At 34.2% G+C, this 24,081-nt stretch overlaps 1 protein-coding gene across 1 annotated transcript in view; it reads left to right on the forward strand.

The window, feature by feature from the left end:
- The window catches only part of LOC106663395 (hemicentin-2-like), a 221,331-nt gene that overhangs the window by 125,174 nt on the left and 72,076 nt on the right, over window positions 1–24,081 (forward strand). The window contains exon 5 of the mRNA XM_014388215.1: window positions 19,374–19,580. Within this exon, the coding sequence (XP_014243701.1) occupies window positions 19,374–19,580 (207 nt within the window). The remainder of the gene's footprint in view (window positions 1–19,373; window positions 19,581–24,081) is intronic.

Below are 24,081 nucleotides of genomic sequence, written 5' to 3' on the forward strand. Positions count from 1 at the left end.
ACGTTTAATTTTCGCACTTAGAACGATCTCATTGAAAGTCTGAACGGATGCGGACAGGCATTATTTTGATATTTGTTATGTATGTATGTAAAACTCGGTTCACCCATTCAAACACGAATTTGCGACAACTATACAGCCCGTGCCCACATCCGTAATATCACTTCGATATCTCTTCCAGCATACTTTTATTCTCGTTTTTTTTACTTGGTTCAAATTCGTTTAGTATTAATATAAGCATTGATTCTCTCTAATGGAAAGATCCAATTTATATTTTTTTATAGACCACCATATAACATGTAAACTATCACGAAAAATGAGAGATTGGATCATTTTCACTGTTTACTGATTAACCCTGTATGTTCCCTCGGGGTCACTGGTGATCAAAGTTAACCTTTCTTCAACTGCGACTTAAAAGATCTATTGTGGGTTTGACCTTTCTTTATTTCCATTCCGCAGAATGTACCTTTAAGGTATTTGAGTACTTTCTAGGGTTAATCTTTGCTTATTTCCCTAAGAATTTGTGTCACCTTTCCAGGCTAACTCTTTAAAATCATACTAGATATGAGCTATTTCTTTTAGGCGTTGTATTTGTCTTTCCGAAGAGGCTGTGTCGTTTCGGGGCCAAAGCACAAAGGAATTGCTCCGATGCCTCCTTCTTGACAGAGTCGGCAGGTTTCCTTTTCTCTCGTTCTCAGTTTTCCTTCTTTTTTACTTTTTATTTAATTGATAATTAAATGGGCACTGGCCAGCAAAAAGATTAAAAAAATGAGATGGCTATAATAGTATTTGGCAAAGTGAGAGGAAGACTCAAGTTTGACAAACCATTCCAAGTTGCCAAAGACAACTGAGTTCTTTGGAGGAAAATGCAAAGTTTCAGGAAGGGGCCAAATATAGTACACAGGACCCAAGAACAGGAAGTACGTGTGTTAGATAATCAATCGTGCCAATCGTCAGTCAATATACATCAACTTCGGTCATCTTCACAAAATGATACTGCTGAAGAGCTTCATAAAAAGTTTTCCGAAGAAGTATTTCACAAGAGAAAAATTCTTATGTTAATGTACGTTTGAGAATTACTGAATTAATGAAGTCGATTCCAGGTGTTTTGAGAAAGATGTCTGGTAATATTTCGCCCAGATGTACTTCATTCCGTCCAGTTGAATCAACGATGGATTCTGGTAAAATCTAGCCTTTTGTAGTTGTTACCCTGCTATTGCCAATTACTAGGTACGCTGTTTAATAAAACACAGCCATTCTCTATTATCTCAAGGTCGTATAGAAGACAACAAAACTCGTATTCATTGTTAAGGAGAAGGACGATACCTTGGGGAATAGTAAGCTATTGAAATGTCGAGATTAGGAGGGAATAGCCCTACAGCAGTACTATTCTGAGTTCCGTCGACTTTATAGACCTTCAATAATTCTTGAGGATTTAATCGCTTACGACGAAAACAAAAATCTATTACATTTGTACTTGAATTTTGTACTATATTCGTTAAACGGAAAAATCTTAGGTTTTTCGCCCATCTTTCTCACTGACTCTATCACATTTGTCTCCTTTTTCCTAACTTGCTAACATCTCGAAGGTACCTCATGTTGTCAAATATAAAAAAGGGTTTTTTAGGGGGGTTAATAATATTAACCCTTTCGTTCACAACGTTCCTGATGGCAACACCAAATTTAGCCAACTTGCTAAAGCTTAGCTAATTCCATGGGTTTAGGACGGGTGCAGTGCTTTTCCTTCAATTCTTTCCTTAACTCCTTCTATTGGCAACTCTCATTTTTTTACCACTGCATGTTATATCGATTCTTATAATTGCCAAACATAACATTTTTTATAACCAATTTATAATTTAAGCGTTTCTTGCCCAAAGTTGCTTAGATGCCAAACGCCAAATGTAGCAAATTTGGTTAAGGTTAGAACGAAATCCCGTGACTTTTGGGTGAGCGTAGAATTATTTTAGCTGTTACTGCCCGTTTATTGGTAACATTAATTTTTTGGGCTCCTAGTTTTTGGCATTGTAAAATATGCTCAACGCTTAATCGTTCGTCTCAGGTACAGCCTAGTATGATCTATGCGTAACCTGGTAAGTATGGCCCTTTCCCTTTTTCACCCGGCCTCCGTCTTTACTCATTCTCTAGATTCTATTATGGTTAATAATAATGTCCTTTTTGTACCGGGTGGGTCAGGGCGTTCGGTTTGATGTAAATCTTCCCTATTTCCTAATTTTTCATTATGGACAGAAATTGAAAACAATTAACTCAAATATTTCAATCTCTACATGAATCTGAATAAAATCAGTTTAACAGTTAAACTGTATTATTTTATAATTAAAGCAGTCGTAACATAATTATGTTATTATGTTGTTATGCAGTAAATCTAAAAAGAAGAAAAACAACAGTTCTTTCACTGATTTTTGAACTTCGATGTCTCCTGAAATTACTATAAGAAATCATTTGTGAAAAAAGTAAAAATCGGGATGAAGGGTTTTTTGAAAAATCATATTATCCCGATTTGCGTAATCGTTTCCATAGTTTAGAAGAGGGGTCCCAAACTGTGTACCGCGAACCTTAACTAGGGCGTTCTCGGCGAACTTGGAGAAAAATTAATAATTGCAAAACTAAACGTAGAATGAATAAATAAAATTAAAAATCTGTTAACAATGAGTACTGAAATGGAATGATTTTATTTTTAATTATGCATTCTACGTTTATTTTTGCTCACGTAAATATGGATCGGTGGTTGAAGTCTCAGGATCTCTGAGGAAGCATGCAGTTTCTCCAGCACCTACACAGGAAAGCGTCGAATTGAAATTGATAAGGCTGAAGGCCAAACTTCAATTGCTATCAAATAAAGTACCTCAGCAGAATCCAATATGTTCAAATTCTACGAGTCTCCGAATAGGTGCGAGCCAAACAGCCAGTGGAAGTAAAATATCTAAAAAGAGTAAGTACCACGACAAGATTTGGGATTTATAGATACTGACGAGGGTTAAGCTGTGATTTGCGCGAAAGTCTTTCCAAACAGTACAATGGTTATGAAGCCAGTTAACTCTTCATCATTTTGAGGGTACACACCAGGAACTCCGGGAGAAACAGACTGATTTTTTCATGAGGAAGTTCATTGAACTGGCTGCTTTTCAAACCTTCATTAAAACGCATGCAAAAACTGTTAATGAAAACTCACTAAAAGCGCTTTACTTGAATAGTTATCGAGTGACACATGCAGTTAAAGGTCATACCGTCGGTGAAACCCTCATAAGGCCATGTCTTAACGATATTGTATTTTGCATGCTTGACGAAAAAGCAGTAAAACTTGTTTGGTGTCATTGTCAAACAATGCTGTCAAAAGACGGATACTTGTTTTATCAAATGATGAGAGAGAACCGCTGGTTTCTCGCTTCCAATACAATTCTCTTTATCTCTAAATCGACGAATCAACTGACGCCGCGTGTTGGCTGTTTTATTGGCTTTTGTCCGTTATGAATACTCAGAATATTTCCAGGAGGATCTTCTCTTGTGCAAACCACTCCCTGCCAATGCAACAGGTGCCGAAATACTCCGTTTGTTGGACGATTTTCTTACGACTGACGAAATTCCATGGTCTAATTGCATTCACGTGTGCACAGACCGTGCAAAAGCAATGACCTGCCGAACAATCGGAGTTATTACCAAAATGAAAGATAAATCGAAGGATTGCAGCATCAGTAATTGTCTTCTCCACAAATATACTTTAGCCTGTTTTAACAAATTTTGAATGAGTCTGAATGAGTTCAAATTAATAATTATATCAAGTCGCGGCCACTGAAGTCAAGACTTTTCACAATACTATGTGATGATATGGGAAGCCTTCATCATTCCCTGCATCTCCATACGGAAGTAAGGTGACTGTCTCGTGGGAAAGCATTTTCACGATTACAGGAATTACGTTCTGAAGTCTTGTCTCTAATGATGGGCCACAACGTCAAATTGGCCAACGTTTTCATGATAAGAAATGACAATTTGTACGTATTTATCAGATATTTCCACGAAAATCAATGAGATGAGTTTTTCTTTGCAAAGGTAGAGAAGGTAGAGTATCACAAAGTTCGGGCTTTCGAAAGACAAATCCAGTTTTGGGTTGAATCTGTTGAGACGGAACAGGTGGACTGTTTTCCTGTGTTAAATGACTTTTTAAAAGAAAACAAACCGGAACTATGAACGACACGTTGATTGATGAAATATGTGAACACCTCTGAAGTTTTGATATGTCATTTGTGCACTACTTCCGAACATCTCGATATACAATGTTGCGAGACCATGAATGGGTAGTAAAACCGTTTTCTGTTTCGACAAGGCCAACCAGTTTATCTTTAAGTGAATACGGATGTTTGATAGAAATTATTTTAGACTCCCCCTGAAATCTACTTTCCAGTGTGATACTTACCCCCATTTTTGACTCCGTCTGAAAAACAAAAAAATTCAACCGCTTGTTGAAAAAGCAAAACATGTTCTTCCATTTGCAATAACTTACCTATACGAATCCGGAATTCTATCTACAGTTACAATAACTAAATAAGGAAGCTGTCTAGATGCTGAACCCGAAATCCTGAATCCGAAATTTGAAATCGAAATCCCGAAATCCAACCATCAAAAATTAAACCCGACATAACAAAATTGTGAAGGCTAAAACAACCTCATTCTTCCCATTAATTCTTCATTAATCACTAATGCTCAAATTATTATTTTTGAATTCGCCTCAAGTTTTACCTACCTATTGATTCCGTTCTGTCCAATTTGATTTCTGTGTTCCGGATTTTGAAAATAAAGTTAAGTATGTAAATCAAATTTGTTTTCATAGTAATAACCCCCTCTAACACTTAATTAGGAATGAACTAGCTAATTTATAAAACTTGTATTAACAACATACTAGAGGTATATAGTTTTAAATACTTGAATGAGTGGGGATCGCCCTGGATTTTGATCTGTGAAAGGGGTCCGCTGGGTAAAAAGTTTGGGATGTCCTGATTTTACAATATAAATGATATTCTGACACTAGTGGTTAAAACAATCTACAAATTAATTATATGATGTAATTACAACAATGAATTGTTCAAAAGTAAACAATTAATTATTCAGATATCGATTAACGGTCACTAATCTCTACACATGTAAACAATTAGGATCTATCGGACCACATTGTTTTGAAGTGAACACATAAATTTATTACATCCTGTTATATTTGCTATCTGTATTCTTTATTTTCACCACTAGCTTGATTTTCATGAATTTTTCTCTTTGTTTCCCCCCACCCAACTTGGCGTATTTGCGAAGCCTTTGCCCGCTTTTCCTGGGCCCCCCCCTTTTAGTTTCGCTGCCTTCCTTTTCGCCCCCTTCATCCCTAGCTCGTCTGTCTCATTTTTTGCCCTTTGTTTCGTTTGTGAGACTAGCTCTACCGGCCCCATGATTCTTCCTTCCGATCTTCTATTGAAATGCGAGGCCTATTCGCCAATTGAGTTACGTCAGAGGCTAGCGTTTTCTTTAAGACTTTTCCGTTTGCTCAACGTTGTTAATAAATCTTTCTTACTAGTTATTTGTCGAAAATGACACTAAAATTAACACAAATTTAAATTTATATATTTTTGTTTTATGTGCAGGCTGTATGAGAATTGTATTACAAGAAACTAGTATCAACATCAAAATCCTAAAGAGATTGTTGTACCAAATATGTGTGTGTGGTTAAATTCCCTTATTCTATATACATTTTATCTCCAATTATCATTTAGCAATGAAAGCGTTTCAAAGATCAAGGGGATTTTTCAAAGTGCAAACAGGATCTTATGACAGCAACAAAAAAGCTTAGACAAAGCCACCATAAAATCTGAAAAAGGATAAAAATACATGAGATGGCATGAAATTAGCATAATTCTGCCCTTCAAAATAAGAAGAATAATAAATATTTGGAAAAAAGCATTGAGACTAATAAAGGGGTTTTATTATGATACGCAAATGGATTCAAAACGGAACATAGAATTGGACTAGGAGTTAATGGCCCAAATTTGATCCATTTTCCAAGTCGAAGTCCATGCAATAGAACTCTTTCCGCATGAAATACTTTAAAAAAGATAATAATGTATAAAGATATTCATATTATAAGACAGCTCAGCTACACTGAAGGCCTCCTACCTCCTCCACCTTCAACCCAAAGCTGGTCTGTGAATGCCGAACTTATCTCCAGCTCACGGGAAATCAGGTAACTCTGACATGGGTGCTAGTACACGAGGGGATTGAAATCAATGAACAGGGCTATAAACTGACAAAAGCAGGAACAGTCTTCCTCACACCTTTGGATCTGAACTGTAAATACGCACACACTAAACCATAAAAAAAGCGGAACAAATAGATGGAGAAATAACAGACAGCATAATTTCATCAGGTACACAATAAGCAGGAAGTAATTAAGTAAAATAACATGCCTCTACACTGGCCATTGCTCATTTAATTACCGCCATAAAAAATGGGAAAAACTGGGACAAAAATCTGCCGACGTTGCCATCATACACTAGAAACATCGGAACGTACCTTGTGTGACTGGAAAAAATTAGACCGGAAAGTTGACTTGACGTCTGGGGAAATAAGTAAAGATGAACCTTACAAATCACGCTCAAATACTTTAAAAGTCTTTCTGGGATATGGAAGGAATGAAGGATCAATTCAACAATAAATCTTTTAGGTCGCAGTGGTAGAAAAGAAGACGGTAGGCACCAGTGACCACAGGAAAAAATCACTTAAGAGAACAAAGGAAAAATATTAATAACCCTTTTTGCCTGTATCATAAATTTAAAGATTTTTTTTAAATTAATGACGCTCTAGTACGTTTTTGAGGACCAACCAGTTTTCCAATACTAGTAGTTTTTAAAATAAAATAGACACCATGACTCTATGAGATTGATGGCTTATTTCGGGAGGTTTCAATATTCCAAGTGTGTGGATTGTTTCAAAGTGTTCAAAGTCATTCGTTCTGTCAACCATCACTCCACCAGAATAATCTGAAATGCTTAAGATTTGAAGTTACAAAAACAGGCTGAAAATATCATGATTTCTATGGAGGGCTTAATTACCTAAGCGCCAATAGTTTACTGTTGTTTATTTTATGAAAATTCGTATAGTAAAAGTAATTCTTCCGGTTTTCTGTTGTCTAATCTTTTTGCAAACGGTAATGAGTATTGATTAAAAATTTTTCAGACAAGAAAAGATCAATGAGTTTTTATAAAAGGTAAGGCTTTTTATTATTATGCTGTCTATTTTATTATTATTGTGTGGAGATTAGTGACCATTAATCGATAGTTATTCAGATATAGGGCTCAAAGTGTTTGTCTTCTGTGTAATTGTGCCATCCTTGCGTGTCGTGTTGAGAGTGCACACTTTGAGCCCTGAAGATGATCTCAATAAAAGATCGAAACGTTGGCACGATAAAGAAAATGTTTTTTCTGAAACCCACATCACACCCGACCGCATCTCACAATATCTGAATAACTTTATTATTATTATTTTTTAATTTTTTTACGAGGGTTCGCAACAGCAGAGGTCAAATAAACCCTCAGGGTGCCGGTGTTTTTGAAAAAAAACCATTTGTAAGTATGTCGGGTTTGAATGCAGGCCCGCTGGATTCGAACCCGGGGCCTTTACCTTACAGTGATGAGCGCCGTGTCAACGCCTAAACCGTTGCCTGTATTTTTTCCCAGAGCCTACCTTTTCAACGTAGCTCAGTGATTTCAATGGAAAGTTCAAGGTAGAGTCTTTGACGCCCACTCGCTATGTGGATGAAATTTTGGAACATTATGCGTTGCCTACCCTAGCTGAAATTAGCGACAATCCTATTCGAATGGACGATAATGCCCGTCTACATGTCGCTCGCATAGTACAAACGTACCTCCAACAGCATAACATCAGGGTCTTAGCCTCGCCAGCCCGTTCTCCACACCACATCGAACATTTATGTGATAACCTCAAAAGACGAATAAAACCGCATTCGTCACTCCCTGGGTCTCTTCGTGAAGAATGGGTTACCTCCAGTAAAGAGACATTTTCAGACTGGTAGAAATTATGCCGAGGCGTCTTCGAGATGTAATTAAAGCAAGAGGAAATACGCGATATCGAAATTCTAATTAAAAATCGAAAACAAAATTAAAACAAATTTTATCTGTCCTTCTTTTTTTAAAATTTTTTTATTTTTCATTTTCCTTAGCAATTTACATTTTTTTTACTTTTTTGGACAAAGACTCAATTATTAAACGTTAAAAAACGTGAAACTTTGATTAATATATAAAAATATATACAAATCAAATTATATTACAAGTGGGCGGAATTTTTTGCCTATCAGTGTATTTGATAACCCAAATTGGTGAAAAAAATTAAGAATTATTTTTATCCCAGCGATACTTGCTTCATATGCAGAAAATGTGAATTTAATCTGAAGGTTGTAATAAAAACTGGTAATATTTTATATAAAAAGCGCTATTTTAAGCTCAATGAATGACCAGTTAATGCGGTCGGTTACAGTACAAAAGGAATTTTTTTAAAGCACGAAAGGATTTAGAAAAAGGGTGTTATGTAATGAGTTATTTTGCATAATATTTCCATAATGATCAATATGTCAGAAACGATTTGTTTAAAAGTTTCAACATTATCAAACCGATGGAACTAATATTTCATTCCCCCTCCTTCTTATCTTAACAATGAGAAAGAGGAATTCAACATGTTCGGCTTTTGATGTGTGCGTGACATAAACCGAGCGCATTCATGCACGATAACGATTATTTAGCACACAATTTGCATTCAACCTTCGGCCCCACAAGCAAGAAATAGTTGAGCGATGTCGCGCATAACGCAGCATAACATGATCATTTCAGAGGAAATATAATTGCACTTAGAACACTCGTCGATTGCGTCTAGTTCAATGTTGTATGTTCTGCAATCAGGTTACACGTATTATAAATTAATAACAAGGAGGGAAGAAAAGGTAGAAACTACGAATTGCCGACGTAATTAGGCAAATATTTTAATCTATAAATAGCAGCGTTGAGAATGCAATTACTAGATGTAATAATGTACTGCATACCGACTTTAAAAGCCATTTAGGTTTGTTTTTTACATGACTTTTATTATTATTTTAATATACCACATGTAAAATTGTTGATCGTTATACATTTAAAAATAGAATAAAACAAATATTTACTAAATTAAAAAACTAAATTAACAATTTGGCTCTAGAGTGCCAGTGGTGACTCTTCTAGGTTACATCTCATCCCCAAATGGTCGCGAAGCAACTGCCGTCATAGTCTCCTGGGATTGGGGTGTATTGAAAGGTTGAAAAATATTGTGTACCCGGTATTGTACAGGGTGGTCAAGTCGTGTTAAAAAAAGTTCTGTAACAGTACATCTAAAGTGGTGTACAATGCCGTAAACCTCATGGTTTTAATCAATTGAAAAGTTACGATTTTTTACTGTCCATTTAAGAAAAACACGTTTACATACAACCTGAATTTTCTCCACGCAACCATAACCTTTCTTAATTTTTGACCCCATTTTTAGATTTAGCACCGAATCTCCTTTTAGTCAACTTTTGTTTTAAAAATTGCCGGACTACTCACAAAATAACTGCACAAACATCATGAAATGGTAATTTTGGAAGAACTTCTTTAAACTGAACTTTTACATTTTTTAAATGTCAAACCAGCTTAAAACATCACCATTTTATGAGATTTCCAACGAATCTCGGTCTACTCGAAACTTACAAGAGGACGATCAGGTTGGTGTGTCACGGATTTGGGCCAAAAATTTGTTGATGATTCTGCACTACAAAATATCGGACACGTATCCACCATTTCCTTTTAATATTTCCTGATTTCGCAAAAAAATGAAGGTTGAAATTTTCCGTTTTTTAATATTTTTTATTTCGCCCTTCTACTTGCTCAAATCAACTATATGAATATATCTATTTATCAAATGTAAGAAGTTTGTTCTTTTAATATGTGTTAATTTTATTCTGAAGAAAAGTTTGTTTCTTTACTAATAAATTATTTTAGAATGCATTTGCTAAATGTTAATTCACATCCCTATCCCACTCTAGAAAGGTCTACCTTGGGTCATTTTCTGTGCTTAACATATGAATGACTTGGATGGTTTCGTTGATGATTCATCTTTTTTTTGCTGATGACACAAACATTTTTATGCAGGTTTGAAAAATGCACTTCGCAACAAAGATACCAAGCAAAGATATAAGCACATTGGACTCGGCAAATACATGGTTTCTGGTGAATTGACTAATTATAAACCGTGATAAAATCAGGAATCCGATATTTTCTTCATGTGATCTATTTTCTTGGGAAAACTTCCGTGTGCCAGGCAAATGTCTTTGCTTTATGTTTTAGTATAAAGTGTCTTAAGAAGCAAGTGGACGAAAGTGGTTTTTTATTAAAGGAAGCTGCGGAGCTTTGTATCATCTGAGTACTGCTTACTGTCTATTTTGGCTATCTTTATTGAAATCTACTTGTAAGATTTCGTAAACTGAACATATATATAAAGCTCATTAATACAGGCAACTTTACTGTAAGCACCATTATTGCCAGTAATTACAGAACCAAAAATTTTATTTAAACTTTGTACAAGACCGTTGTAAACTCGTAAAAATGTTTATTTTAAATGATTTTGTATTTTTTGCTTAACGTTACAAAAATTAGTGTCTTAGTGTGTTCATTTCTCTTTTCAATGTTGTAAACAAATTCACTAGTTTTCGTGGTCCGCTTGACCAATTAATATCATTCAATGAATAAAAATTAAACATTTAAAAAATGGCAAAAGGGAAGGAAAATTCAAAAGGTGGGGTTGAGATGGGAAGTTAGTGTCCGAGTGGATCGCGGTCACGGTAGCTCAAGTGGTAGAGTAGGGGCGTATCAAGCCGAAGGTCGTGGGTTCGAATCCCGCTCGTGCCATTGACTTTTTTATCTCAACTAAAAACCTTAATTAATTGAAAGATATTAATTGGTCAAGCGGACCACGAAACTAGTGAATTTAATAAGTTTAAATTAAGTATACCTTCACTAAAACTCTCCGTGGCCATTTCATTTGTTGCCTAGAATCAAATAGATTACACAACATTCGAAAAATGGCAAAAAGGAGGGAAAATTCAAAGGTGGGGTTGAGATGGGAAGTTAGTGTCCGAGTGTATCGGATCGAGGTCACGATAGCTCAAGTGGTAGAGCAGCGGCGACCCTAGGCGAAGGTCGTGGGTTCGAACCCCGCTCGTGACACTGACGTTTTTATCTCAACTAAAAACCTTAATTAGTAGAAATGATGGATGATGGAGTGAGTGCGGTGTTCAATCCTTTTTTAAAAAAGATAGTTCCTACTCACAGTAAGTTGTTTTCCAACTATCCGGATTTCGAGCCCTTAGCTCATCATCAGGTTGAAGGATTTCTACAGCCACGTCTCTCGACATGGTTTTACATTTGTTTCATGGTTCACTTTTGCAATTCATGTCGAGAGACGTAATTGTAGAAATTCTTCAACCTGATGATGAACTAAGGGCTCGAAATCCTGATCGTTGGAAAACAACTTATTGTGAGTAGGAACGATCTTTTTTTTAAAAAAAAACCTTAATTAGTTGTAAATAAATTTACACCCGGATTAAAATTTTGTCCAATAGATGGACTTAATGGGGAAAATCTATGAACATTAGGAACTTTTGAGTCCCATTTCATATGAGGCCCACAACACAAGTATTGTAGCCACCTCATACGAACCTAAACTAACAATAATATAAACGCCAAGAAAGGATAGTATTCAAGAAAATAAGCTATCCGACAGACATTAAAATTAAGTGAATCGCAATTTAACGCATCGCATATTATCCTACAAGCTAAAATGTAAAAACTGATAAATCAAAATAGAATCTCACTCGTCTAAAAAGATATCAAATAGACTAAATCGTAAGTTTCTTCAATAGGAATCGCCCATTAAAATACCTCCTTTGCTAAATTGGCACAGGTGAGACAGATAAATGCAGGCTGCCAAAAAAAACCAGACATCAAAGGATGTTCTTGTGATTGTGAAACACCTATATTACATGCATTGTTTAATTTTAGATATATACATCGGTTCTGTATTTTTTAATTAATTTAATTAGTGCATTTTCTTGAGTTGTAAGGTCAACAGTTGTGTTTTTAAATGATTGTGGCCGTTAACATCGAATGAGTATTGATATGTATANTTTATAATTAAACTCTTGTAATTAAGGTTCATGTAAGCGTTGAGTAAAAGTGTTTTTACACACTATTAGTTTAGTATTCACTATTACCCAGACAAGTTAAGTATTCAGTATAAGTTAAAGTATTCAGAAATTTTACCAAGCATGTTAATGTTAAACCATCTTTTAAAAAAATGGAAAAAATCTATATATCGAGTTATATATATATATATATATTGTGCCGATAAGTTTTGAGTAATATTTTTTCCTTCGTATTTATTTACATATTTTATGGGAAAACCGTTTGTACGTGCTAATGTGCTAAACGCAGAAGCAAACACTTTAAACACTCACCATAATACAATAATATAGAGTTGGAATTGTCAGTTGGATGTATGGGGGTGCGCAATGTCAACATGAGAGATTCTGGACAAATATTTGAAATAGGTCTTTTACTCGATATCTACTATTCCTTTAAGATTTTATATATAATATATATTATTTTTAGTCAAATAATTTGATATTGTTAACATAATTCGATGATTTTTTTTTTAACGATTCGATAACGTCACTGTACTTTACAGTTAGTTCCAAGATTTCTCCAACTGGAGTCCGTTGCCATATAGTCAAAATCTGTTGGATTCGAAGTCCATTTCAAAAATCAAGCAGTCTATCGCAAATAAAATTTGGAATGAAAAAAGCAAGAGAAAAATTATTTTAAATAATAACATAAAACAAAAAGCTTCTAAAAATTAAATGAAATGTTCAAAATAACCACTGTTTGAAGAAAGCAAGCCTGGCATTTGTTTAATTTTTAGAAACTTCTTGGTTTTTCTTATGTTTAATTTTGGTGCAAAGCGGTTTTTCTTTGTTTACTTTGTATTACTTTCATTATTTTTGAATAGGAGTTCACGCTAATTTTACACTGGCGATAACTGAACTTGAAAAATTAAGCACATATGCTTAAACCTCTTTAGTAGGCACAACGTTCCTGTAAATGCCACATCTGTCGGAATTTATAGATCAAAGAAAATCTTACTTAAACTTTAGACAAGAACTTTAATGATTCGTAAAAATTTATAATCAATGTAATTAAATTCACTAATTTCGTGGTCCGCTTGACCAATTAATATATTACAATTAATTATGGTTTTTAGTTGAGATAAAACAGTCAACGGCACGAGCGGGATTCGAACCCACGACCTTCGGCTAGATACGCCGCTGCTCTACCACTTGAGCTATCCTGACCTCGATCCACTCGGATACTAACTTCCCTTTGAAAAATGGCAAAAAGGAGGGAAAATTCAAAAAGGTGGGTTGAGATGGGAAGTTAGTGTCCGAGTGGATCGAGGTCAGGATAGCTCAAGTGGGAGAGCAGCGGCGGATCTAGCCGAAGATCGTGGGTTCGAATCCCGCTCGTGCCATTGACTTTTTTATCTCAACTAAAAACCTTAATTAATTGTAATCTATGTAATTTTGTATTTTGTGCTTAAGGTTACAATAAATAATTTTATTAGGTTTGTAATGCTCATTCTATTGGTGAAATCTAATTTACAGAAGGATTAGCATTTTTTAGATACAATGAACATTATGAGATAAAATTGTGAAAGGTTGCAGAAACCAGAAAAGTTAAATATCTTGGATACAATTGAATTAGACTGTAGACAATAGGGATTTTTTAGTCCAATTTGACAAGTATGATAACTTAGTAAATTATTGTCGTCTGTTCACGGAACGTCCTGTATAAATCAATCAATTTTTCATAAAACAAGAACAAATTAAGGTGTTTTCTAATAAAATCAAAGGTTTGTCTTTAAATGTTCATTTGAGGTCCGTTTGCCTTTCATGAATATTGATTCAGAAAAAAATAAATATATTTTAGCTTAAGCTGAAACAACGTTGAATTTATTAGTGGAAAAAAACTTAATGTTGATGGAGTGACAGGTAACGAATTCAAGTTAGGATGGGGGTGAGATTCGCATTCCTTTGAACATTTTTTTATACTTAATGAAATTCTTGCTCTACGCTTCAGTAAAACCAGAACAAATTCCCATTTATATTATAACTTTCTTAAAAGTTTTTTTTTCTCTTTCCTGAACACTTTTTTTTATATACAATCCCCTGTGTAGGTTATGGCTGTTGAATGAACCTCATGGTTTTCCTTTTCTAACACAGTTTTACCTTTTTTCGTTTGAAATCAAATTATGCTATCAAGGCTAAATACAACAATTGTCAGGAATTGGGTTCATTCATTGCTGTTACAACTACTACATCCAAACCGGCAAAAGTGTAATTGAAAACTTAATTCTTTGCAAAGTAGTAGATTTATCCATAGTTTTTGTAATGTAAGTTTTTTTACCTTACGCAGTAGCACAGCGCTTTTATAACAGAAAATATTTAATATCTGAAGAAGTGGCCGCAAAAGGGAAGGCGAAATTCTTTTTCAACAGCTCCACACAGCTAAGCTTTGATCAATATGCAAAATAACTTCTTAATATTCTTCATCTTGAAGAAAATTGAAATATCATATGTATCTTATATGTTTTCAAAATAAATATATCAATAATAAATTATTAAAGTTCGAAATGGCTTTTATTTTTTTGAACACATTTCTTTGGAATTAATCCGTTTAAACAACTATTTACACTAAAAATGTGTTGCACGTTCGTTGTGACACTGATTTATAAATATTTTTAGGTTCATAAATGACCTTTACTTAATATTTTGCTAAAAAATTGTCTTTTTCAACTTTTTTAGCAGGTCGTTCTGGAAATACGTTCAAATGTGGGGAAATCGGATTAGGCAAACCAGTAATATCCATTGTTTAAGCGGGGAACACACCCGATGCAAAGCTACGCGACGCTACCCGACGTATATTTAAAAAAATTGTATATTTCTAGTTACTATTATAAAATATGTTTTGTAATAGTAAGCAGCAGCATATTAGAAGCATATTATTAAAAATAGCTTTTACCCGAGACTTCGTCCACGCGTGACTCTGTTTTAATGTGCCTTTCTAATGCGATGCAGAGTGCTAATATGGTTTCTAATATAATGTATCGTTTCTCAAATTCTTCTCTTCTTCAGTTTACTTTAGTCTACACATGGCAAAAGAAATTGTCCATTTGGTCCCCTTAAGGATGGAATTTCAAAAATCCTTTCTTAGTGGCTACCCATGTCATTATAGGAATGCACTGTCCAAATTTCAACCCTTTAGATCAAGGGGTTTGGTCTGTGCATTGTCTGTCAATCAGTCACGGAAGAGTTTTATATACAAAACGGCAAAAAGGAGGGAAAATTCGAGAGGTGAGGTTGAGATGGGAAGTCTGAACGGATCGAAGTCACGATAGCTCAAGTGGTAGAGCAGCGGCGTATTTAGCCCAGGGTCGTGGGTTCGAATCCCGCTCGTGACACTGACATTTTTATCTCGACCAATACCTTTCATAAATTGATTATTCAGAAATCTTGAGATGCGGTCTGGTGTGATGTAGGTTTCAGAAAAACATTTTCTTTGTCTGCCAACGTTTCGATCTTTATCGAGATCATCTTCCGAGCCTGGGATTTACAAACATTGTTTAAATTTAACAAATGAATGTAGACTGTGGAAAAAAGTGAATTTATACAATGCAAAAAATATATTTTTTATATTCAATCAAAGTATTTCTGCTCACGCAAAGTGTTTATTTTCTGCGTAAGTGTGCCATTCTTGAGAGTGCCAGTGAGATATTGCTGTTTTATGTTTATATACGTTGGATTTTGAAGGGGGTGGGGAAGGAAGTCGGTATAGAAAGACATTTTTGTATAAGGAGTCGGCGTCTTTGAAGTGAAAAGAGGGAAAAAATTAATTGAAAAAAGTTAATTGGTCAATCGGACCACGAACCGTAATGGTTTTATATACAGTTATTTGGAAATTGTGAGATGTAGTCTTGTGCGGTGTAGGTTTAGAAAATGAATTTCTTTATTGTGCGAACGTTTCGATTTTTATTTAGATCATCCTAGGACCTGGGATTTATAAACATTGTTTCGATTATACAAATACATTTAAGATGTGAGAATGAATTTATACAATGATGTACGCAATATAGAAATTTTAGTTTTATGCAAAGTATTTGTACTCACTCAAAGTTTGTGTTTTCCGTGTAATTGTGTCACGGTTATGTGTTGTGTTGCGAGTGTTAGTAAAATAAAGATGTTTATTTCTTTATATATGTTTGATTTTGAAGGATTTGGGAAGGAAGTAGTGATAGAAATTCATTTTTCTATGAGGAGTCGGCTTCTTTGAGGTGAAAGGGGTCGACAATGGGAAAAAAGGGGTAATGGTTTTTCGTTCGGGCTTAGTTATCTTTTCAGGATTATTATAGACCCATCTATACAGAAAACGCACACTTTGAGTGAGTACAAATATTTTGAATAAAATTAAAATTTCTATATTGCGTACATCATTGATGATATAAATAAAGATCGAAACGTTGGCACAATAAAGAAACTGTTTTTCTAAACCTGCGTCACACAAGACCGCAGCTCACGATCTCCAAATAATCATTAATGAACGGTCACTAAATACTACACATTTATATGTAGAGATGGAATTTCAAAAAAACCCTTTCTTAGCGACTACCCTCGCCATTATTGAAATGTACTGTCGATATTTCAGCTCTTTAGATTCAGAGATTTGGTCTGTCAGTTGTCTGTACGCCAGTCATGGCTCTGTTTTATATATAGATAAATAAAATCCTGAATGTGAGGTAAAAACTCAACTTTATACAAATTCAATTATTATTTCCATATATATTACTTGTTAATAATTATTTTCTAAATTATTCAAAAAATAATAACATATTTACTGATTATTGACGATTAATAAAAAAAATATAGTAAACAAAAACCGCCAGAGGGCAAAAGACCAAAAAGATAAACAAAGAAATTCATTTGACGTGCTGACCTCGGTTATACCTTCAAATGAAAGTATTTTTGAGAAACCGAAAGATTTACCATTAGGAGAAATGTACTGCACAACCATATGATGAAACTAAATTCCCTATGTGGGCTCGACCTAAACGTGAGGGTTCCATATACACGGGCGATTTTTTTTTTTTTTGTGTACTTGTGTCAGGAGAATTCACACCACATAAACGGTTTTTGAAATGAGGTATAATGAGTAGTTCAAGTGGTGAGGAGGACATTGTCATGTTCTACTGGTACTGTCAAATGAAAAGGAGGCCAAGAAAAGAATACATCCGTACAGTTAATTACTGATTAAACCTCGGAAGAAAAACAATTGAATGCAATTTATATTTTTAAATATACGTATATTAAGTGTTATCTTTATTTACTTTTTGTTCATTCAGCATGTTCTAATATTTTTTACATTTAGACATCATTAAACATACAGAAGATTATAAAAATTTGTAAAACTCATAAAAAACTTCATTCCACGCTTTCACCGTTGTGTCTTTCTGGAATAAACATGGAGGGTGTATTTGTACAAATTAGGATGCTTTTCCACCTCCTGTACAAATTTTATGTTCGACGCCACTTTTGCAGTGCTCTTCAGGTCGCACGAGTCGAATCCAACTTGCGTTTTAATGAAGCAGAGATTCAGGGACACTGCAATTCCTCGGTCACCACTATCAAAGCAGTCACTTATTCTAAAGTTAAATATATGTTTACCCGATTGCTCAATCGCAAGTCTCCTGGCTTTGACATTATCACGTCCCCAATCCTTTTTGAATTCCAAAAAAAACTATAATCTTGCTCACCTACAATATTCCTGTTCAATCCACTACCTATTCAAAAGTATACTCCGCACTACACACTTTGCTCTGGAAATACTCAAACATCGTCTTTATAATGGATAACTTCCATTGTAAGGAAAAAAGAGGTTTTCTTAGGACAGCATTATAAAGATACCTTAGAAGAGAATTGCTTTTTTGGGAGAAATTTAAGGATTTGACCTGTTATAAGGTCTTATCCAGGAGCTTTCTATTTGGAATGATTTTTGATAATATGCTGCATCTCAGAAGGAGAAAGGTTTTGGTGAAAAAGAAAGAGGTGGTGTTTGGACTAGTTCTTTTTCTATGGTTTCTGTATATTCAGGATCTAATAGGTCAGATGAAGGCCCATGTACCATCGTCATTACGAAGTGGAAAAAAATAAGTGATACGATAGGATTCATCTGGCGGCCGTACAAAGTGATTTGTCCCCAGTTGTGAATGCCTGAAATTACTCTTCTGTTAGTTTGCAAAGTTCAGTTTTTAATTTAAATTTCTCTTTGTCAAAAAATTAGTGGCCAAATATAAAACACAATAAACTCTGTAATAGTTACCTATTAAACTAGCTAAAAATCTTCTAAAATTAAGCAACCAAATTAAAAATTTATTGAAACCGTTCGGAAAATCGTGAGCTGTCACCTTGTCTTTCACTGACGACAGAGAAGAGCTGATCAAACTTGATTTACTTGTACCCAGTTAATTAAGGGGATGCCGTTTTACAGGAGAGAGGGTGGGAATAATCGTGAGCCATCTCCAGCTCTGGAAGCGGACATGAAGCAATCAGCTACCCTTACCCATCTCTTCGCCCCAACCGTACCAATAAGCGGCCGTTTTCTTAAAAGGGCCCGCCCTAATACTAGACTTAATCTTGATTTTGGACGTCAATAGAATGTCCGTTGACTAATTAATAGGGGGTATTGTTAAAAACTATATTGGTATTAAATCGCTTTAACAGGTTGAACACAAACTAGCTAATTTGTATGAATTGTATAATTACGCAAAAAGGAAAAAAAAATATTTTGTACCCTTAGTAAATTATAATACATAGAGGAAAAACAATATAAATTTGTACTTGAAATATTTGAAATAATCATTTTTACCCTCTAACGCTTTTTTTCATTTATCTTGTTTATTCGATTTTATGAAAAAGGACGAAAACCATTTGAAAATGGGTAAAGAACATTGTTATACATTAAAAGATAAACGGATTGAGTTATTTTGTGAGTAAACCAGAGGGTATGCCGTATACAAATCTGTTGTAGACCGTTAATTTGTAAATATTTTAACATGGTCTTTTTTATAGAGTTTATATATAGTTTCGTAGCTGAATTATTCATTTTTTAACATAAAATTTCTAATTAATATTAATTTTTTAGGAGATCCTGTACCGATGGTATATTGGCTGTTGGAGAGTGAGAGATTGGATGGCACAGAAGGAAAAAATCTCCCAAAGGGTGTAATTATAAATCGCCTTCATCTTGGCCCAGTGACTAGGAATCTCCACGGGAAAACTATATCCTGTCAAGCTATATCGGCAAAAGGGGCCAACCCCAAAACAAGAACAGTAACTATATCGCTTTACCGTAAGTATTGTTGGATTTTTACATTAATTACAATAACAAACCAAAAAAAGGTTGAAACACGAGCTTTTCGAATTTAAAAATTTATTCAACTTCAATGGGTATATAGAAAATATTGTTCATTATTCCCATACCTGCCCAATGTTTGATCCCCCAGACAGAGAAAGCATCATTTCTCGAGCCCAATCTTGTTCTTTAAGCCAAATCCAGTTGTTGTTTTTATTAGTAACTACATTATTCCAAAATTTGGCCTCATCTGATCAAAGGATGCGTTTTAAAAATACGGGATTGTCTTATTTCACGACCAAAATGTTTGCATAGAAATCCAGCTTTCATTGATAGTCTGTCAGGCGAAGGTGATGAACGCATTTTATTTTATAAGGAAATGATTTATTTTCCTTTTAAATAGGGGCTAATGTAGTTTTAGACATTCCTGTACATAATTTAAATTAGATCAATACATTCAGTTGCAGGAATTATTTTCATTATTTTTGTACTAGAGTTAAAAATCCTTACCAAACTGTTGTTGAACATTTTGTAACGACGGAGTTGGGTTTTCCTACGTGAACAACTATGTGTTGATGCAGTTGTCATAATTTCTTGCCGTACGTGTAAGACCGAGTCACGCCTTTTCAAAAGCTTCACCAGTCTCAACATTTTCTCAAATCCAGCGGAAAGTTTTTTCAGACGGGTGAGGTCGGTGGGGAAAACGTTTTCCGTGCAAAGATTTCGTTCACATTGGTAATAAATAGTCATTATATCGAACTTTTCATCCGAAGAGTACGCCATCGTCTTTCACAATGATAATTGTAGTAGAATAACGAAATGAAGTTATTGATTTACCTTTGGATGTATATTTGGAAGGATTAGGTTTTGAAAACAAAGATTAAAGTGCTTTTTTGAAAACAACAATTAAAATTGAGTTTACTTCTTTCTTTTATCCATATCCATGATTTTTTTTTTTGATTTTTTTTAAATTATTATTTTTTTTTTTTTTGTGAGACGTGACAGTCTGTTTTTTAGGTCTATATCATCCCCGGGGTGCTGTTGTTTTTGAAAAATAAAAACCAAAAAAATTTGTAAGTATGTGGGATTTGAATGAAGTAACGCTGGATTCGAATCCGGGACCTTCTTTACGTTAGAGTGATTAGGGCCGTGTTAATACCTAGTAAATTTCATTTTGTTTGCTATAAAAATTAAGATATTGAACTCAGACCAATGCGAAAATTTCTTAAAAATGATCTAGTTTTGAAATCCAAATTAAAAAACGCAAGTGGTCTCATTAAAAAAATCATTAATTAATTAATTTAAAAAAGTTCCGTTGGGTGTATTTTTGTCTTTCTGTTTTTTCTTTTTTGTGTTTCTGGAATTTATGAAATATGTAAAAACTAGACTTTATAAGGAAAATTTTTAAAAAAATTGTCAAATCGGACCAAAATTGAGAAATTTATGGCCATTTTTACTACATCCTTAGTAGTTGTGAAACGTATCGTGGAATGTGTGTTCATTTCATAATTGTTGAATATTCTCAACACTTGAGAATTTTGTCCAAATCATCTGTCTTATTTATTCTTCTAAGAAAAAAACATTTTTGTCAAGGCTCCGCCTTTGATTTGGAATTTGAAATCAGTGAATTCTATAGCATTTATCAAAATTTCGAAGCAATCTTTGTTTTACAAGCCGCAAAGCGACCCGAAAGTATCAACAGTATAGTAAATTTGGTACTTTAAACGTGACTTATCTCAGTTTCTCGCTATTGACTTTTCTTAACCGAACCGATCCCAATAAAATCACGGTAGAACAATCTCCCCCAGAAAAGGGGCGTCTAATTTATTTCAGAAATAAATAGAGTTAATTTAATTAAAACACGAAAACCCCATTTAATACTCCTTACAAAAGTTCAGCAAAGGGAAAAGTGAATGTCCGGCAAGCATTCGTTTTCATTAGTTCACGCCTAATGTCACCATAAAACATAGGACATAGGGCACAAAACTCACTTTAATCAAATTATTCGCGTCAGTAATTCTTTTAACATAATTATTTATTACAAATCTTTTTTTATTGTAACGTAAATGTGCATAATTATAACCATTATGTGAAAATAACGCTCCATGGAGATCTGATTGATGAAGCATGATTCTCTTTCGTTATCTCAATTTTTATTTTTATTTTTATAGATTTTGCGTTGTCTCACTCAAAAGTAAACATTGTTATATATTGTAGGAAATAAATGTTGTTAAGAGTGTGAAAATTGTACAAACTATTTTCACTATTTTAATTATTATTAGGTATAAACGTCTACTTGTAATATTGTCTTTAATTTGTATAAGTATTTCTTCACAGGTGTTGTTTTATATGACTGAAGTTGGGTTACAGAATTAAAAACAGTACCACTGACTGAAAAATAACAAGCGGTCTAAAAACAGTGAAATCCACTCAATGATGGATACAACAGAATCACAACCAACAAAATAATAAGCAAAACACAACATATAAATGACATTAAATGAAACCCTCTAACTAAAAATGCAATAAAAAATATAATTAAAAGGAAATGGCAGCATCAGTGGGTTGTATCGACATATAGTATCAATTCGATAGCTCCCTCGGATACAAAAAGGGTTCTCACCCGATTAGGCACGAGATAGATTACAGTCAAATCAAATGTTTTTAAATTAGGTAAAATAAAACATATACCAAAAAAGCCAAAAAAAAATGAGTAGCAACCTAGCCCCTGACCTATAATCCGGCCCGCCGACCCTAAAAATGCACTAAAAAATATGATTAAAAGGAAATGGCAGTGTCGGTGGGCTGGATCGGTAGGGAAGCTCTAACGTACCATGATCAGCAAGGGATCATCCTCACCCGACTAAGATTAGGCCATACGAGGTTGGCGCACGGATGCTTATTTTTGGGCCAAAGCCCGCGTATAGGTCCGACATGCTGAGAAAGTCGACTCCTTCTGGGTCATTTAATAAACGTCATTCCTTGGCTCCATATAGGGAGCGTGTAGGAATACCATTCGATATGAGAATTGTACTTGATGCCGGCAGCTTATATTTGAATCCCCTGTTCCGATATTTGGAGTTAATATGCTGTTTTATTGTATAAGGTGTCCTGTGAAAAGAAGACAATACTTCAGGAGGTTACTGTACATGTCAAATCATGAAAATATCTGTCTATGGTCCAGAGTCTGATTTTGAGCAGTATTCGACTTATTTCGCTTCCTTCGACCTTTCACAACATTTTCTTATAAAGCCCGCCTATCTCAAAAAATAATAATCCAACTGTAAATTTGATTCCATTAATGGGAAGACCATTAAATTTCCTGTAAGATTCATTTGTTTTTGTATTGTAACCTTAGCAAAATAAAATACAAAATCAGTTAGAACATAAAGTTTTACGAATTTCCAAAGTTCTTGTATAAACTTTAAGTAAGATTTTTCTGAGGTTATAGCACTTATAACCTGCACTTATATAGTCTCCCCTACTAATGAGTTTTAACTCATGTGCTTAATTTCCCAAAAGTCAGTTATCATTAGTGTTAAATTAATGATTAATACGAATCTACATACGAAGATATCGCTGATAACACACCATACCCTTCACGACGTTACAAACCTAACGATGAAAATGACGTAATTCCAAAATGCGTTTTACAGACCAGCCAAGTATCGATAAGCAAACTTAAATTTAGCACAATTCTGGTGCATTTTTGTCTATTTCCATCAACATGGAATTAAAAAAATTTAAATAAAACATCTTTATTGATTTATTGACCATGTTTCATTAATAATTTACATTCTTCTTACTATTTTTACCAGTGACAAATATACATATGAACAACAACTGATTTGTTATATTTTATCCTTTTTATCCAAAACCATGCTGGCGTTGAACCAAATAATTGCAATTTTAAAGAAGTAAATAAAATGATGATTATAATTAGTCTCAATGATAAATATACAAGAAGTTTGTTTGTTTACCGTCCGTCAATGACTGTTTCTTTTATATTTTCAGCCAGTTTACTTTCTAATTTCCTTAAAATAATAATAATAATAATACGTGTATCATTCATGCGTTTGCGAATAAGCCTTAGTGTTATCAGAAGGGTTTGTAAACGGTATTGTTTAAATGATATTAAAAATAAATTATTAGCGAGAACGTTATGTTAAAACGCGCGGAAAGCATAAAACAAACAAAGTGCGAGAGATGCGTTATTTTCTAAATATCACATAATAATAACTACATTAATATTAATCACTATAAATATTAAACGATTCTATTTGCTAAGAAACTTTTTGAGGAATTGTGTCTAAAATACTCGAATATAAATGGCTATCCAGTGAAGTTGAAAGTTCTGTACACAATTGAGTGCAATAATAAAGGGCACAAAGATCTCGTTGTGTCGGGCGGCTGAATGTGAGCTCATAGAGATTTAACTGGTCAGAAATTAATGAGAAATTCAGCAGGCCGTCCACAGGCATTAAAATAGGACTGGAGT

The sequence above is a fragment of the Cimex lectularius genome, unplaced genomic scaffold (assembly GCF_000648675.2).
Source record: "Cimex lectularius strain Harlan isolate CLEC.00 unplaced genomic scaffold, Clec_2.1 scaffold221, whole genome shotgun sequence".
NCBI lineage: Eukaryota > Metazoa > Arthropoda > Insecta > Hemiptera > Cimicidae > Cimex > Cimex lectularius.